This window comes from Botryllus schlosseri, chromosome 13 (assembly GCF_051294905.1).
Source record: "Botryllus schlosseri isolate E-star chromosome 13, Bs_hap1, whole genome shotgun sequence".
In the NCBI taxonomy this organism is placed as follows: Eukaryota; Metazoa; Chordata; class Ascidiacea; order Stolidobranchia; family Styelidae; genus Botryllus; species Botryllus schlosseri.
In genome coordinates this window covers 16,045,739-16,063,785 of record NC_137248.1, presented here as the reverse complement: position 1 = coordinate 16,063,785, position 18,047 = coordinate 16,045,739, and the positions used below count along the sequence as shown (strand labels likewise).

The following is an 18,047-nucleotide window of genomic DNA, read 5'->3' as shown; positions in this document are numbered from 1 at the left end:
CGAATGAAAGCACTCACAAGGAATGGAAAGAACTAGTAGAAAGAGCCGCGGCTTCAAATAAGATCAACATCGAATAGAGCTGGATGTTAGAGTAAAGGATCGCTACTGATGCGTGTCGTTCGACACCCTCCTATCATGACATCGCATTGTGTCTTATCGCATTGTATATTGTGTGTAGATGTAAAAATTATAACCCAACGATATCATGTTATGTTATGTTTCGCTCGTGATGTTGTGTGATTGCGGGTCAAGCTCACAGCAGAGCGTCACTAAGATTCACAAACGGAAAGCTGAATATTTCGAGTAGACTTTTGTAACGAAACAAGTAAAATTTTTGAGATTGGTTTGCGTTGATTTTTTATGCTGCCATCGCCATGCATAGAGTGGCCCGCAGTTGAAATGCGATAAATTCGAACCAAAAATGCCAAAATGAAGGGAAGATTGTAATATATGAAAAAGGTTCACAGTGCAGAACCTACCTAGGTTCTGTTGTGAACGCGAACCTCTAAATTTTCGAGGTTCACACACAGAACGCGAACGTGAACCTCACGTTCACACCATCCCTACTAATAACTGATCTGAACAAAGTTTGTCGCCATTCGCCACACGACATTTCAATCTCCCAGAAAATAGGCAAATCCAATCCAAATCCTAATCCGTTCTGAAAAAAAGTCTAATCCAAATCCAATCCAAATCCGACAAAATTTCACAAATCCTGTTTTTTCAAAACCTAATCCTAATCCATGCTCATCTCTGCCGGGGTGTAGAAAATGGTTCAGCACAGGTTTCAGAATTTGTTTGCTGTTCATCCAGTTTTGAAAATTAGGATTTAGTTTAGCCCACTGGTCCTCTAACTTTTTTAGTCTCGCCACCCCCCCACCCCTTCATGACAGGTAAATATTTCGTGCCCCCTTATCGTCATATCACACAATGAAACCAGAATGTTAGGAATCCTTACACATAGTTTGATGGTATGGGAGGTTATGACGGTTGATGAGATAATTCTCCAATATGAAATCCAGACTTTACACAGAGCAATAATTAGGAAATGGAGGTGAATCACGCACAGCGCGCAATAAAAAAGTTATTTTACCGGAGATTCGCGCCCCCTTCAGATGCTTCCTGTTCTCCCATTCATAATAACATCTATAATATTAGTTATTAACAAGAACTTGGATTGCTTCTTGAATTTCGTTGTCATGTTGTTCACTATAGCCATTGATCTTTTTTATTTGCTTTTAAAATGAAGTGATCGGCAATGCCGGTAACATATATTCTGCTAGAAAGTCTCTTCGGCTCGGTTGACCACGTGGTATTTTCCGTAGTTGAAACATCCATAATCAAGAAACCTACCCGTTCTAACAATATTGACATTGGTGGATTCATCGGGTGTCGTGGAAAAATTATTGAGAGCCGTGTGGTTTGGCTGCGATGATTCACCCACACCTTGGTCATTTCCCTGCGGCTGTTTCAATGCCTCTGATGATCTTGATTCTGAAATATCACGACCGCTTATAATATAGGCCTACTTGTACATCGTATACAGCACAACACATTGGCAATGTGAATATACTCACCGAAGTTCGAATAACCCTCCGTAACACATGCATTGATACTCTTCTAGCGAACCCAAGGACCAGACAGACTAAAGGTTTCCTTTACGTTATCCAGTTTACGAACCCTGACGCGTTTACGCCCCGCTCGAAAAGAATTATTCCTTCAATTCATATCCAATCGTGTACATTAGCATACAGAACATCTATGCGATAGCCTATATCCATCATTTAATAAAAGACAAGACACAACGCTGCGCCTGTTCTCCCATTCAAAATAATACTACCAATAATTTGGATCACTTCTTGGATTTCCTATTATGTTGTTCATTAGTCACAGCTCTTCTTTATTTACTTTTGGTGATCGGCAGTGCCGGATACATATTTTGCCGATAAGTCTCTTCGGTTCGCTTTACCACAAGATATCAGCCACAATTTGGAAACCCACCAGTTCTATCAGTATTGACGTTCGTGGATGTATCGACTCTCATTGCAAAATCATTTGCAGTCGTGTGGGTTGGCTGCGATGATTCATCCACCCCTTCGCCATTTCCCTGCGGCTGTTGCAATGCCCCGGATGATTTTGATTCTGGAATATCACGACCGGTTATAATATATAGGCCTATACTAGCACATCGCATACAACACAACACATTGGGAATGTGAATATACTCACCAGAGTTGGATCAATTACAATAATTCAGTGCAATTAAAATTACAATTACAATTACAATTGCTTCCTTGCATGTTTCAATTACATTACAATTACATTTTCTCAATGTTAAAAATATCAAATTCCAATTCCATTACAATTACTGTAAACATGTAATTGATTCGGTAGAGAGGTGTTCTTTGACAACCGTAGCGACGTAATTAGCAACTATCTCAAGCTATTCAGTATTCATGTTTCATTCATGATACGTAGAATACCCTTTAATTAAAAAAAATCGAACGTATCCGAACTATTCCTAGTCATGAGTACTGAAAACTACAAACACAGAAAAGTGTTTCAAGCGACTGTTAACAACCAAAAGTTTGAGCGACTAACAACGAATAGGCTACAGGACAGTCAATGGAATGTAATCAAATGATTAGGCTACTCAGAGCTGAGTGAGAATAATGAAATGTAATTGCAAGGCGTCAGCGATAAGGATGATACCGATAAGATGTGTAAAATTAAAATAAATTCAAAAGGAAAGAATCTGCTGCTAACTACGAATTACAACATTTTGGTTCGCATTTACATTTTCACTTGCTGAAAAACTGTTCAATTGCATTTGATGAACATTAGGCTGCGAAAATTTTCTGGCCCCAGTAAATTTGGCCAAGATTGGAGGTGAGATTGGGATAACATCTTAACAAATGCGTGATCAAGTTTGATGAAGCCTTGGTTGGAAACTTGAATTTCTTTTTGCAATTGTTGCAGCAAGTCTCGGTACTGGTCAGGGATTTAAAAATATAACTCTGACCGGGGTGTAGAAAATGGTTCAGCACAGGTTTCAGAATTTGTTTGCTGTTCCTCCAGTTTTGAAAATTAGGATTTAGTTTAGCCCACTGGTTCTCTAACTTTTTTAGACTCCCCCCCCCCTTTATGACTGTTAAATATTTCGTGCCCCTTTATCGTCATATCACACAATGAAACCAGAATGTTAGCAATCCTTACACATAGTTTGATGGTATGGGAGTTTATGACTGTAGATGAGAGAATTCTCTAATATGAAATTCAGACATTACACAGAGCAATAACTAGGAAATGGAGGTGAATCGTGCGAAGCGCGGAAAAACTCTCATTTTACCGGAGCTTCGCGCCCCCCTTCAGGTGCTTCCGTGTCGCCCAAAGGGGCACGTCCCCAGTTTGAAAACCAGTGGTTTAGCCTATATTTTAATTCATAAAGTTTTCTGTTGCTACTGAAGTATGAAAAACAGTTTAGCATGGCTGAATTATAACGCGGCACGCATAGAACATCGATGTAAATAGGCTAATTATGACAGGTAGAGAACACAGTCGCCACCTGTCATAATTAGCCTAAGACCTTGCGGTCTTGCGGCCTCTCGTCGTCATCCTGGTCCGAGCCGGATTTTCACTGGTGTGACGAATAAATTATTGATTATTTGGTTATTTTATGTTGTGATTGTCAGGTTTCCATAAAATGTAATTTATATTGTAATTGAGCAAGATTTTTATCAATTTACAATTACAATTACAGAAAATAGAACTGCTTAAATTACAATTACAATTACAATTACATGAATAAATGCAATAAATTACATTCAGCTCAATTACAAATTACAATTGATCCAACTCTGATATACTCACCGAATTTCGAATAACCTTCCATAATTATAATTAGATATTTGTTATGCTAGACAGGTTTGCCTCTGGAAATGAATGAAAATGGCAACTTGAATATCCCGCTCTCTAATCTTGATATGTAAATGCTACCGAATATAATTTTTATCGCAGCCAAATATAACCGTAGGCATATCTCGAGTAATAATATCAAGTTATTGAAAATAACTTGAATCACTTCTTGGATTTCATTATTATGTTGTTCACTAGTCACTGCTCTTTTTGATTTGCATTTAAGATGAAGTGATCGGCAGTGCCGGAAGCATATATTTGTAAGACAGTATCTTCGGCTCGCTTAACCACCGGATATTTTGGGGTGGAGAGATAGCGCAGTGGTATAATCCGCGGCAGCAACACCAATCGTTTGCGGGTTCGAGTACAACCGAGGTCGACTTAAAAATTCCTATACCCAAGTATTGGAGGTTTATCTAGGCTCTTACTCGCCATCTCATCCGCGTAAGCGGTGTCTTACAAAAAGCCTAGAAGTGAACCGTGTCATAAGCCGGCAATTACGGATTAGAAATGAAGAATATCGGCGTGATGTAAATGTCCATATAGTAGTCGACTAACACCAAGTAAACCCTCATAACAAACAAACCCCCGGATATAAACTTTATCTAGTTGAAAAAACCATAATCTAGAAACCCACCTGTTTCACCAATATTGGTGGATATATCGGCTGCCGTGCAAAAATTATTGGGACCCGTTTGGCTTGGCTGCGATAATTCGCCCACGCTTTGTCCATTTCCCTGCGGCTGTTGCAATGCCTCTAATGATTTTGATTCTAAAATATCGCGACCGCTTATAATAGATTTGCACATATCATACAGCACAACCCATTGGAACTGTAAATATACTCACCGAAGTTCGAATAACCTTCCATATTTCTAATTAGGTATTTATTACGTTTGACAGGTTGGTATGCGCCTGGATATGATTGAATAGTATATTCAATTGTATATTGAAGTTCTGTACCTCCAAGAAGCCTGGATATGAATGAAATCGGTAACTTGAATATCAGGCTCTCTAATCGTGACACTTAAATGGTACCGAATATAATTTCTGGCACATCCGCACATTGCCAGAGGCATATCTCGAGTGGCATCTGCAACGTCGTTTGTTGCTATGCGATGACTAGCAAATTGAAAGAATAATATGAATGTCTCCTTTTCCCGACTTCGTTATCGACCAAGACATAGATTTGGACGGCTTGAACTTTCACGTGTGATCTAAACAAATTAAAGATTAGAAACTGTACTCTGAATTTACATTATGCTGTTGCACTATTGTGACGTTTTCAATGTGCAGGGTGACTGGTGCACTATTCATTCTAAGGAAGCAACACAATGAATTTCGAAAAATCATCTTCAAAATGAAGCAAAAATTCTCAAATCGCATAATGTATTCCTCGGCGTAAATGACGAGGTATTTTGATCAGTTCAGCAGATTTGACTTCTGAAATGAAATGACGACGCAGCGAACATAAATACTCATGAATTTATATATTGGTCAGGAAACACCGGGATATTATCGACTGTAATTGAATTTGTGGTAGATTCAATTAGTCTTATAATATTGGATTCCTTGAGAACATATAAGACGAATTTCACTTTATATTATTTGTTTTGGGATTGCTGCGATGATTTGAACTGAGTCGAACTGTTAAGTCGAACGACTGTAGTTAACAATACTGTTGCACGATCATTGAGCCAAACTTGAACGGAAACTTATGGGGGTACGCGGGGTTCCCTGACGGCCAAAAGGGGTCTGCGAAGAGAGGTTGAGAGCCACTGTGGATTAGAACCACTGTGCCAGGGCCTGCAACAGAATTATTCATGAGCCGTTTCCGTATACCACAGTCTGTTGGACAGAGACTGAGAACCATTGCGCTAGGGTCTGCAACAGAATTCCTCAGCAAGTGCCGTCTGGCGGGCCGTATCCGTATTCCGCCATGTGTTTGACAACCCTACTCTCATGGGTAGGTCGATGCGGTAATCTGGTCACTTGTTGTATCCAGGTCCGAAACAACATTTCTCCAGCCCCCTTCCGCCCAAACAAAACAGTGATCTTGGTTTCAGCATAAGGCGAACAATCTGATGGTTGTTAAATCTTGTGAATCAATTCTGTCAATAACATTGGATCTTTCATATATTACTATAAAATGCCCAAGCAGGTGACACATCCAGCGGTTTCCAACCTGTTATGGTCTTGACCACATCCGCAATTTGAAAATGTTCTGCGGCAGGCACAGTTCAAAAATTGATAAGCTGATAACAGAACAAGGTAAGTTTGCCCAGACTTTCTTCCGGCCTATTTTGGAAGCTGATTACGCACAACATCTTCGCGATCCACAGAATAAAGGCAAACGACCCTAGGTATAGAACAGAGGTCTCAAACTTAAATGTGCTCACTGGCCAATTTCCTAATTTTTGATGGCGCCGCAGACCGCAGCACCAAGGGGAAATCAATGTGTTTCAAAGCAGGCCTTATTTCCGGGTTTCGGGCATAGGCCTACTCCTGATAACTAGGCTATATTGATCATGTCATTACCAAAGTCAAATAGAATCAGCGTTTGATTTTACCTTCGAATGTTGGAACAGATCAATAACAACTTGAACATAATGGATACCGTGCCATAGCAACAGAAATGTGCAATCGCCGAAGAATCCATTGGTGCTACAGCTGTGAAGCGTAGGCTACGACTATAAGTTAATACTCACCACATTTAATTGGCGATAATAACATATGTAAAGATATCCAAGATGACAGAGGATGTACCCAATTACCCAATACATCAGAGGGGCAACATAATGCCAATGGCGGTTGCCATATACCTACCTGTTTAGATTTATAAATAAGCTAACCCAGTCGACAAAATGGAAAGCGATCGCCCAGCGTATTTTGCGCATTCAATGTCAAAATGATGCTTCAAAAGATACACTTTTCGCACTTCAGCTGCAGACTCATTAACCCTTTAGTTGCCGTTCATTAACCCTCTCGCTACTGCAGCTTACAACCACTAGTAACCCTATCGCTACCTGAATCATTGTTGCTTTCTGGCAGATATATTAACCTTATGTTGCAAGACATCACAATTTGACAGTATAATTTCATTATCATGTTAGTTATAATAAAATCCACCACGAGCATACATTCAAAATACTGGTCAAATACAGACAGACAGTCATATAAAATGCATAAAACGACACATTGATTTCAGTCGAGACACAGAGAGATGTTCTTTCCCGGACAAGTTTGATACAACTATTCCTGTTCTTGAGTTGCAATGCAGACAAAATCTGGTTTATCAAACAAGTCTGTGCCTTGGCGGGAAGAATAGGGTCAAGGCAACGAGGAGCTACCATCAGCAGCCAGCTCACTGTGTGGGACGCTAACTTCATTCAGAGCCCAATTGTGAATGGTAAAACCCACGTTTAGGCTTGGCTTGGTCTGTGGTATCTGGGTTAATTCCACTGGCCTCATATTCATCGATGTACAGAAAGCGAGATAACAGTAGTAGTGACAATCGGCTGATCAAGGACATTGTCGTTGCAGGCTGAACCAATGCTTAGAGAACGATATTTTATGAACTGTTGCCTTCGCCAACGCTGCATTTCTTTCAATTCGCCATCAGACGTATACTGATAATCGGGCATATCGCAGTCACTTCATGGCTTCAGTCTCCATCGTAAAATAAAGGCTAAATATAGCAATAAAATAACTCGTAGATTAACTGAAATGAGTATCACAAATTTTAATCAGAAATTATTACAAGATACAGTATTTGGCTGAACAGTTGAAATGGCAACCGTTGTAACGATTGTAAATTCAGTCACAGATAATGCAGACAGAGAAAATAGATGGTTGTGCATGTTTCGTTAATATACCTACACTGTAAAAATTATTCTTGTAAAATTGCTTGTAACGAGCTTGCAAATGCTCGATGCAAGCTCGAGGCAGCTTGTAACTGCAAAATGCAAGCACATAACAAGCTGTCATAGGACGGTGCTTGTAAATTGTGCTTGTAAATTGTTTATATTTTGTGCAAGAAGAATTAACAAACGCAGCAGTCCGAACTCACTCAAGACTCGTGACAGACACGATGCCATGCCAGACACGATAACACACCCCGGACATGCCGAGACACGATGTCCGAGTGTCAACACAGTCCGCATACATCCCCCGACATGCCCCAGACATGTCCCAGATATGATGCGCGTTCGACAACGCAGTTCGAACCCACTCCAGACATGCCTCGGACATGATGTCCGAGTGTCAACGCAGTTCGAACGCACCCCAGACATGTCCCAGACATCCTGTTCGAGTGTCAACACAGTTCGAACACACACCTCTGACATGATGTTTGATTGGCAACGCAGTCCGAACCTTTCTCCAGACATGCTTCAGACATGATGTCCGAGCGTCAATACAGGCCCAACACACCCCAGACATGCCCTAGACATGTCCCAGACATGATGTTCAAGTGCCATAACGCAGCACGAACACATCCCCAACATGATGCTCGATAGCCAACACCGTCTAAACCTATTCATGCATCAGCTATGATGTCTGAGTGTCAACGAAGTTAGAACACCCCCTCACCCCCCCCCCCCCGACATGCACTGACATGTCCCGGACATGATGCTCGAGTGTCAACCGCGGTCCGAATACACCCTGGCATGATGCGTAATTGACAACGTGTTCCGAACTTATCTCCAGACATGCCTCAGACATGATGTCTGAGTGTCAATACAGGCCGAACACACCCCAGACATGCCCTAAATATGTCCCAGGCATGATGCTCAAGTGTCATCACGCAGTCCGAACACATCCCTAACATGAAGTTCGATAGACAACGCAGTCCGAACTTACTCCAGTCATGCCTCGGACTTGATGTCCGAGTGTTAACACAGTTCGAACACACCCCTGACAAGCCCCTAGATATGATGTGTGAGTTGAAGCGCTGTTCAAACACACCCAGACATCATATCTGGCGATAGGAAAATGCACAAGACACAAAATACGGTGCGATTACAATGTTGTTATTTTTAATTATCATCTTTATGTTCATTATATTTCAATATGAACTCCCGCATTCTGTTTGTTCAAATATATCACTGAGCGTTTCGGTTGAGCGGTTTAGCAAAAAGGCGCGAGAACAAGACGAGGAAGGATTTGGATTTCGATTTGAAAGAATCGCAATTAATGATTTTTATCTGATTCAAGAACAATGTATATCGATTTTAGCTTTACTTTAAGATGAATATAAGTAGACATGGACTTGAAATGTCTCATAACTTTACATTCCAATGTGTTATTTGGATCAAATGCCTACTTTTTTTTCTGATTTGGACTTGGATTAGAATCTCGAATTCGGAACAGGATTTGGATTTTACAATATTATAGCTGATCATCTCGGCGCGAATGGCCGATGGCGAACCAACCAGTTTTGCGGCGGTGCACGTTTCTTTCGTGTTGGTAAATAATATATCAATCTTTGTGATTTGATGTATTTAAGGTTATTGAAATAGTCTTGGTTTCTATGGCTATCGTTCAAGCACAGTTGAAGTTGAAGGTGGCCTATGGTGACCGTTCAAAAGTGTTTAGAGTAAACTCTGTATCAGAAGTGAAAACTGCTGTATTACACAAATTCCCTGACAATGCCAACATTGAGAACTATGACAAAGATTTTGGCTGGGCTGAATTTGATTGTGAAGTTGAACTACGCAGTGGCGATATGTTGGAATTTAGTGAACAGAAAAATTCGGGTAATTTAATGTTATGGTTATTTATACGCGCTATAAGATTACTGATATTTATGTCTTGCAGAGACTTCGAAAGTGACAGATCTGCTTGGTGCTGGTGTTCGTAATTGAAATTGCACCAGTAACGTGGATGTATCATTAACTGAAGCGCAGACGAATGGTAAGGTTTTTTTGCCACCGACTGTAGGACGGTGTATAGCAGTGTTTCCAAATATATTCTTACATAATGTGTACGTGACATTCACAAATTCAAATTATAAACAACGCCATAGCTGTCAGTGTGATTACCAGTGAACTCGGTACTTGTGAATTCGGCCCCGTGAACTCGGCACTTGTTGAACTCGGCCCTCGGCAAATTTTGTAATAAATTGAATTAACAACTCTTAATATGAATTATTAAACTACTAACATTATCATCGAGTGATTTGTCAATGTTTTACGTCAGGGCATGCGTAGATCACGCAGTCACGGCGTGATTAGATCACAGATTGCGTAAAGTTTGTGGGGCCGGATTCACCAAGTGCGGAGTTCACTGGCAACCGTCAGTGTTCATATTCTTGATTATAGTATAAGTATAGCTTTCTAGTTCCGGCGTTAAAATGTAGGCATGTTGCACAACGTTATCTTGCCGCCGAATACTTTGAGAAGGGAGAAGTCAATCAATATTTAGATTTTTCGGAATCAGTGCGACAGTTACATTCGATTATTATATACTATTTTAAATTTATCTCCCCCGCCCAGTAGCCTTGTTTGTAGCTAGCGCTTCCTTTGTGATCCAGAATTCTGTCTCATAAGTGACATTGTATTGCAGGAGATACGTGCAGTGGTCTGCGAAATCCAGAACGACGCGTTGATGCTTCATCAATCATGATTGATCTGGAGCCCTCTACATCTATAACTGATGTACGAGCAGCCCTCGATGCAAGTAACCAGGAAGTTCTGGTCATCTTGCTAACGAAGTATGAAATTACTATTTTTGTGGCACATCGGTTGGGAACCACTGATTCATATCATCAATATAAAATTTCAGGTCGGAGAATCTTCGAACAATGACGAAAGTGGGGCTGAACATAAGTCTTTCATATTATCGGAATCAAGTTCATCTAGCCCAGCCAAGGAAACGCTGATGAAAGCAATGAAAGCCACTTTCAAAAGGCGTCGGTTTGACAGAAGCCTGCAACATGCAAATCGGACAAGAAGCGATATCATAGGTTAGATTTCTGCCTGACGATAACTAATAAGGTTTCAGCTATTGGAGGGAATGAAGCTGATTAACAATGGTCTAGATCAGGGGTTCTCAGCCCTTTCTTGGCCGTGGCCCATTTTCCAGTTTGAAAATGTGCTGTGGCCCACCTGTTATCTAGAGTCATGATCCTGATCAATGCGTGGTAATCGACAGCGCCGATATGCCTATTCCTCCAAAATATGCGCATTTTTCTATCTCTGATGATATAGACTTCCCGGGACATGAAATCGCGCCAGGCGCAACAAAATTTTTCAAGTTGAGTAAATATCCTCCAACAAACAACATTCGAGCTCCACAAAATGGGGGTTTGGGTGTGGTAGTTACGGCCCTGGTAAATCATAGGCTAAAACTCCTCAGTATATTATTTTCGTCCGCTGCTCCATTTGCGTCTCGAAACACAATGATCAGATCCCAGCATCCGCTGTGTGATTGGGACTTTTGTTCCATTATTGTGGGTAATAATATAATCATTCTGGGCAAGCGTCGAACAATTCATTGGTGAACGGGGTACTACAGATAAGTGGAGAAAGATTATCAATATACAAGCTGTACAATGTAAATTGTATGTCTTGTACCAAAACAACTGAAGTTGCGATGTCAGAATATTCAATCCAATGATACCATCCATTCATAAGAATTTATGTACTTTCAGATTCTGCAGATAATTGGAAGGTCGGTATACCTGCAACGAATCCTATGGCAAATTCTTGGTTATAAACCAGGTTCGTACCAAGTACATATCGACACAGCATTACTATAAAAGTTTACCTTCTTTACTGCGCTGATAATAGGCTTACAGCTAGATATGTCAGTATAAGTCAGGGGCGGCCAACCCGCGGCCCGCGATAAGATTTTGTGTTGCCTGCGAGGTAATTCTCGAAATTAGTTGTAACATCAGGTAAAATTGCAAGGCCAACCAAAATTTCATTAGTCTGACCGCGAAATTTGATAATGACTCAAATGATCAGTTCCGACGCATTGGCATAGTTAAGGTACAGCCACATTTATCGCAGATCTTCATATATGGCCTTGAAGTAGAATATTTCGCAGCAGATTTATTTGACTTGAAGTTTTTCTCGACACTTTGCATGATTTATTGTCACTCGATTTCTTGCATTTAGTATTGGAGCCCTCCTGAAAATTATAAATACGCGTAATTTGCAGAATCGTGTCGTTCAACATGCGACATGTGCTTGCAGCTAGATCGTCGGCGATGAAACTTCGCACAAAATGATAGAGGCATGTTCACCGAAACCTTCGATATTGCTATGTCTAAACGCTGAATTATCCTGTCCTTGCCAAATGAGCCTAGTGGTATACAAAGGCAACCCCAATATATGCAAGTAACATATTTATTGATCGAATTCATTCGTTATCTTTGAAAAAGTTTCACGCCTAGCGCAGCCAGGACATGAATGCACAGTTGCACTTTGCACACATAGTTTTCATGACATAATTGTATCAAAATTAAAGCGTAGTAATGTAAGTATTGTTTTCAACGTTACCTAATTCGGTACGCTCCTATCGGACGACTAAAAAAAGGTCATCAACATTCAAGTGGCCCGCGTAATTGTTCCTGAATCTCGTGTGTCCCTTTGGCCGAAAAGGTTTGCCACCTCTGGTATAATTGCTGTCATAGCCATCATTTTGACCTAATACATCAGCCATTATTACTCTGGTAGTATTAAAGGCTACATAATTTCACACTCTCCTTGCCTTTCAGTATACAGTTATGTGCCCTCTTTTTTCAGGATAATTCAGAACCAACCCAATCATACATCTTGACACTCAAGAGACCAAGTGGACGGTGCACTTCGACGGGCTAGCGATAAATGACGTGGTAGATTTCTCATATGCTTTAGCTTTGTCTCACTGCATTGGGTATTCAATATCCAGTTCGCGCGCGGTATGAATATTACTCTACATTTCTTGTCCATCCGCATTGCAAGAATGAAAGGGCTGCGTATGCCGTCTGCAGTCGCTTTAATGGGTGATAAAAATTGATGTGCAGTTTTGAAATTCATTTGATCATTGATATACAAATTGGTAAGTTATGAAGTAGTTTTGCTTTTTGCGGTGCTAAAGTAGATTTTGCCTTAAGTGATTATGTTTTCAGCATACTTCATTACTTGACAGTTTTGATGCTGCAAAGTATAAGTAGTTATGAAATAGGTTTGTACTGGACCAAATAATTTACTTTCAAAACTACATGAGTTCTTGTCAAACAATTCATCTTCAGCATGCTGTCTTCAAGCTGCACTATTGTGGAATAAATTTAGTTGTAACGCTCATGAGCTTGCCTTGACACATTTTTAATATTATTGCTTCTTGCCTGAATATTCGAGTTAGCGTGCTGGGTCTGCTGCAGGCCAAGTCATGCAAATATTGTTTTTACACAATTGCTTTTTCTAGTGCTGCTGTTTATTGTCCATCTGTGCTTGAGCCTGTATATTGCCTGCTGATCTGCTGCGGTTAATGGGCTGTAAATAAATGAGTTTTTTGCTATGCATTTGCGAACAATCATGGCCACCGAATACATTGGGTCTTTCTGGTTATAGGTACTGCCAGTCCAGGTGCAAGATTTAGGTATAATGAGAGAGAGAAAAAGAGAGAGTTACAAGCTATTGGCTTGTATTGAGTTAACAAGAATTAGCTTGTAAGCTTGTAATGAGTTACAAGAAAAATCCTGTAAGCTTGTAATCGAGTCTAGCATGTTTTTCCTTGTTTATTAACAAGAATAATTTATAGCCTACATTAATGAATGCACTAACAAATGATGTCAAAGCCATAACCACAACACGTCAAGATCCGGCGCGCGGTAACGACATTCTTCCGCGGTCTACATTAAAATATATATCAACAAATCCGTAGTACGTATAACGGTCAGAGCACTTGACAAGTATCACGATGTTCACAGCCGCCAACCTGACACTTCAGGCCACGGAAAAGTCAAAGTCAGCATTTATATCAAGTCCTCTTTCACAAGCCTAACGCAAACAAGCAATTAATATGACTGATCTGCTATTCGAAACACCATTTCACTACCAATGCACATCTAAGCAAGCATGTGAAAAATCTCAAAAATAACCCGCACTATCTCTTGCTCCACTTAACTCTACTAAGAACTTCATTCATATTCCCTTCCATCGCTACAGTTTCGGAAATACAATTCGCCGGTACGATAATTCAAACTTCAAGTGTGCAGCGGTACACAACATCCGATGACTTATGACATCACAATCACTCCACGCTCAAGTGCTCACGAACCAGGAAAAGCCAGGCAGAAGAAACGTCACGCACTGTAAAAATTATTCTTGTTAATAAACAAGAAAAAACATGCTAGACTCGATTACAAGCTTACAGGCTTTTTCTAGTAACTCAGTTACAAGCTGACAAGCTAAATCTTGTTACCTGAATACAAGCCCGTAGCTTGTAATCTCTTTTTCTCTCTCTCTCATTATTCCTAAATCTTGCACCTGCACTGGCAGTACTATAAAGCGGAAAGACCCAGTGCATTCGGTGGCCATGACTGTTAACAAATGTATAGCAAAAGGCTCATTTATTTACAGCCAATTAACAACTGCAGCAGATCAGCAGGCAATATATACAGGCTTAAGCACAGTATATGGACAATAAACAGCAGCACTAGAAAAGGCAATTGTGCAAAAACAATGTTTGCATGACTCGGCCTGCAGAAGACCCAGCACGCTAACTCGAATATTCAGGCAAAAAGCAATAATATTGAAGAGGTAAAAGGTTTTAAGGCAAGCTCATGAGCGTGTCAACTAAAGACAGCATGCTGCTGCTGAAGAAGATGAATTGTTTGACAATATCTCGTGTAGTTTTGAAAGTAAATTATCAAGTCCAGTACAAACCTATTCCATGACTATTTATACTTTACGGCGTCAAAACTGTCAAGTAATGAAGTATGCTGAAAACATAATCACTTAACGCAGAATCTACTTTAGCATCCCAAAAAGGCAAAACTACTTCATAACGGACCAATTTGGATATCAATGATCAACTGAATTTCAAAACTGCACATCAATTTTTATCACACATTAAAGCGACTGCAGACGGCATACGCAGCCCTTTGATTTTTGCAATGCAGATGGACAAGAAATGTAGAGTGTTATTCACACCACGCGCGAACTGGATATTGAATACCCAGTACAGTGACAGAATGAGAGCCAAAGCATATGTAAAATCTACCACGTCATTTATCACTAGCCCGTCGAAGTGCACCGTTCACTTGGTTTCTTGAGTGTCAAGATGTATGATTGGGTAGGGTGATGCTGAATTATCCTGAAACAAAGAGGGCACACAACTGTATACTGAAAGGCAAGGAGAGTATGAAATTATATAGCGTATATTACTACCAGAATAATGGTTGACGTATCAGGTCAAAATGATGACTATGACATTGCTTAAAACAGTGGTGGCCAACCTTTTCGGATAAAGTAGGGTTGCCATACGTCCGGAATTTCCCGGACATGTCCGGAATTTCACTGTTCAAACTAGCGTCCGGGAGGAATTTCTAAAATATGCCAAATGTCCGGAATTTTGAAGACTTTGACGTAGGCTCATAATTTTTTCATATATCAGCATAAAAACAATATTTTTTCGGAATATTTATGCTGATGCATGATATTTTTTTTCGCGCTGCGCGCGATTTACTATCACATTTATTGATTTTAATATGGAGACTACCAACCTCGCAAAAACTGCAATAAAATATAAATATAAACAACCTTCATTTACTGGAATAGGCCTACTTGTAATCGCAATTATAGGAGAACGGTATTTTCCTAGAAATCGTTGAAACCGTTTAAATGCCTTATTCAAAGATAGTGGTTCCAAACTGGGGGGGGTCATCTGCCTTTATTCTGAGGTTTGCGAATATGTTGGATGTAATCAGCTTCCAAAATAGCCCGTGAGAAAGTCTGGTCGAAGGTGTTGACGTCTTTTAGTATTCTGCTAGTCAAATGTTGTTCTGGGCCACGGAACATTTTCAAATTGGAGATGAATTCGCGACCACAAAAGGTTTGAAACCACTGGATGTTTGGTGTTTGTAAAGCTCCGTGGTGCGCGCCGGCATAAGGATGATAAACAACCTTATCGATAGGACATGAACATGACTTAACGAAGTGCAATTACGCTCCCAGTATTTTCGAACTCATCATCGTCCACCAGCTCTAACGCTAACTCTGATCATGTGGGCGGAGAGTAGTATCTATATAGTAATATATGGAACGACCAATGTTATTGACAGATTTCATTCAAATAATTTAACGACCAGATGCATATATGAACCAGATTCATATAGCAAGCACCCACCCCCCAGAAGTTACATCGATTACCCTATGTGGCCTCAAAATTATTGTATATTTGGGTGTAAGGAGGCTGTAAACATGTGCTTTCGGTCCCGGTTACACATCACACAGCCACATACTCCTGAAGCGGATCGTGACCAGCACCTCTGGTCTCTGAGCAAAGCTTTGCTAGTGTGACGACATAACTCATTTTGAAATCCACTAGTGGGCGCTAAAGAGTGTCCGGAATTTGGGTTTCTGAAATATGGTAACCCTAGGATAAAGGGAAACACAAGATTTAGTAACCATTGCGCGGGCCACCTAAATGTGGTAACGTTGAAAACAAGACTTACATAACTACGCTTTAAATTTGATAAAATTATGTCATGAAAACTTTGTGCAACTGTGCATTAGGGCTCTTCAAAAATGACTTTTTTTCTCAAATCGTACTGGCTACTTGATAAAATTGTTAGGTTACCTAATATAAGCCTACACACAAAATTTGGTTCAATTCCAGCCAGTAACCGCTTTGCTACATGAGAAGAAAGTTTCTATTTATTATATAAAAATAAATAATGAAAAATTTGAAAATTTTCTGTTCACCCCATGAAAGTGTTAGGCTGTGTATAGAAACGATGTTCACCAAATTTGGTTCAATTCCAACCCGTGGAAGCGGAGTTATTGCCGTGGAAAAATTTGGATTTTAATAAAATAGTATTTACGGTGAGCACGAATATAATAAATAAACACAGAATCGGTCACCGTAAATACTATTTTATTAAAATCCAAATTTTTCGACGGCAATAACTCCGCTTCCACTGGTTGGAATTGAACCAAATTTGGTGAGCATCGTTTCTATAGACAGCCTAACACTTTCATGGGGTGAACAGAAAATTTTCAAATTTTTCATTATTTATTTTTATATAATGAATAGAAATTTTCTTCTCATGTAGCAAAGCGGTTACTGGCTGGTATTGAACCAAATTTTGTGTGTAGGCTTAAATTAGGTAACCTAACTATTTTATCAAGTCGCCAGTACGATTTGAGAAAAAAAGTCATTTTTGAAGAGCCCTAGTGTGCATTCATGTCCTGGTCATGATAGGCGCAAAATTTTTTCAAAGATAATGAATGAATTCGATCAATAAATATTTTACTTGCTTATATTGGGGGTTGCCTTTGTATACCATTGGGCACATTTGGCAAGGACAGGATTATTCGGCTTTTAGACATAGCAATATCATAGGTTTCGGTGAAGATGCCTCTATCGTTTTGTGCGAAGTTTCATCGCCGACGATCTCGCTGCGAGCACACAGGCGAAGTCGTCATCATCAAGTTTAGCGGTCAGCCTAATGTCATTTTGATTGGCCTTGCTATTTTACCTGACATTATAACTAATTTAGAGAATTACGATGACTTACTGACATATCAGCGCAGTAAAGTTTACTTTATAGTAATGCAATGTTGATATGTACTTGGTACGAACCTGGTTAATAATCAAGAATTTGTCAAAGGATTCGTTGAACATTGCAGGTAAACCGACCATCCAATTATCTGCAGAATCTGAAAAAACACAAAATCTTATTTGGAGTTGTCCAGCAATTTGTATAATTGAAGCATCGTACTTATCGCATCTGTAATGCTGGTTGGCAATTGATTCCACTTGACTCTTGTTACATGCTTGGGGAATTTAAATTCTTGGATCTTGTCCAGAATATCTAGACCATTGTTAATCAGCTTCATTTCTTCCAATAGCTGAAACATTTTCATTTATTGTTAAACAGAAATCAAACGAATGATATTGCTTCTTACCCAACATGAATT

General features: G+C 39.9%; 1 protein-coding gene and 2 long non-coding RNA genes across 6 annotated transcripts in view; 1 reads left to right on the top strand and 2 right to left on the bottom strand.

Moving 5' to 3' along the window:
• LOC145453215 (uncharacterized) overlaps nt 1-18,047 on the bottom strand; it is a 184,652-nt gene that overhangs the window by 93,940 nt on the left and 72,665 nt on the right. The window contains exons 1-4 of one of the 4 annotated variants that reach the window (XM_080331194.1): nt 4,765-5,046; nt 4,553-4,687; nt 2,002-2,142; nt 1,354-1,494 (exon numbers count right to left, since the gene is read on the bottom strand). In XM_080331194.1, coding sequence (XP_080187320.1) covers nt 1,354-1,494; nt 2,002-2,142; nt 4,553-4,687; nt 4,765-4,786 — 439 coding nt within the window. In that variant the 5' untranslated portion in view covers nt 4,787-5,046. Of the gene's footprint in view, nt 1-1,353; nt 1,495-2,001; nt 2,143-4,552; nt 4,688-4,764; nt 5,047-18,047 lie in introns of those variants that run through there. The other 3 variants (XM_080331195.1, XM_080331193.1, XM_080331196.1) reach the window with 3 other exon arrangements.
• On the top strand, nt 9,700-13,448 carry LOC145453583 (uncharacterized). The gene is made up of 5 exons (XR_013919833.1): nt 9,700-9,828; nt 10,480-10,627; nt 10,699-10,879; nt 11,567-11,636; nt 12,666-13,448. It is a non-coding gene; the product is annotated as an uncharacterized LOC145453583 (long non-coding RNA).
• LOC145454773 (uncharacterized) lies at nt 14,380-18,044 on the bottom strand. The gene is made up of 3 exons (XR_013920225.1): nt 17,849-18,044; nt 17,710-17,786; nt 14,380-15,219 (listed from the first exon to the last, which is right to left on the bottom strand). It is a non-coding gene; the product is annotated as an uncharacterized LOC145454773 (long non-coding RNA).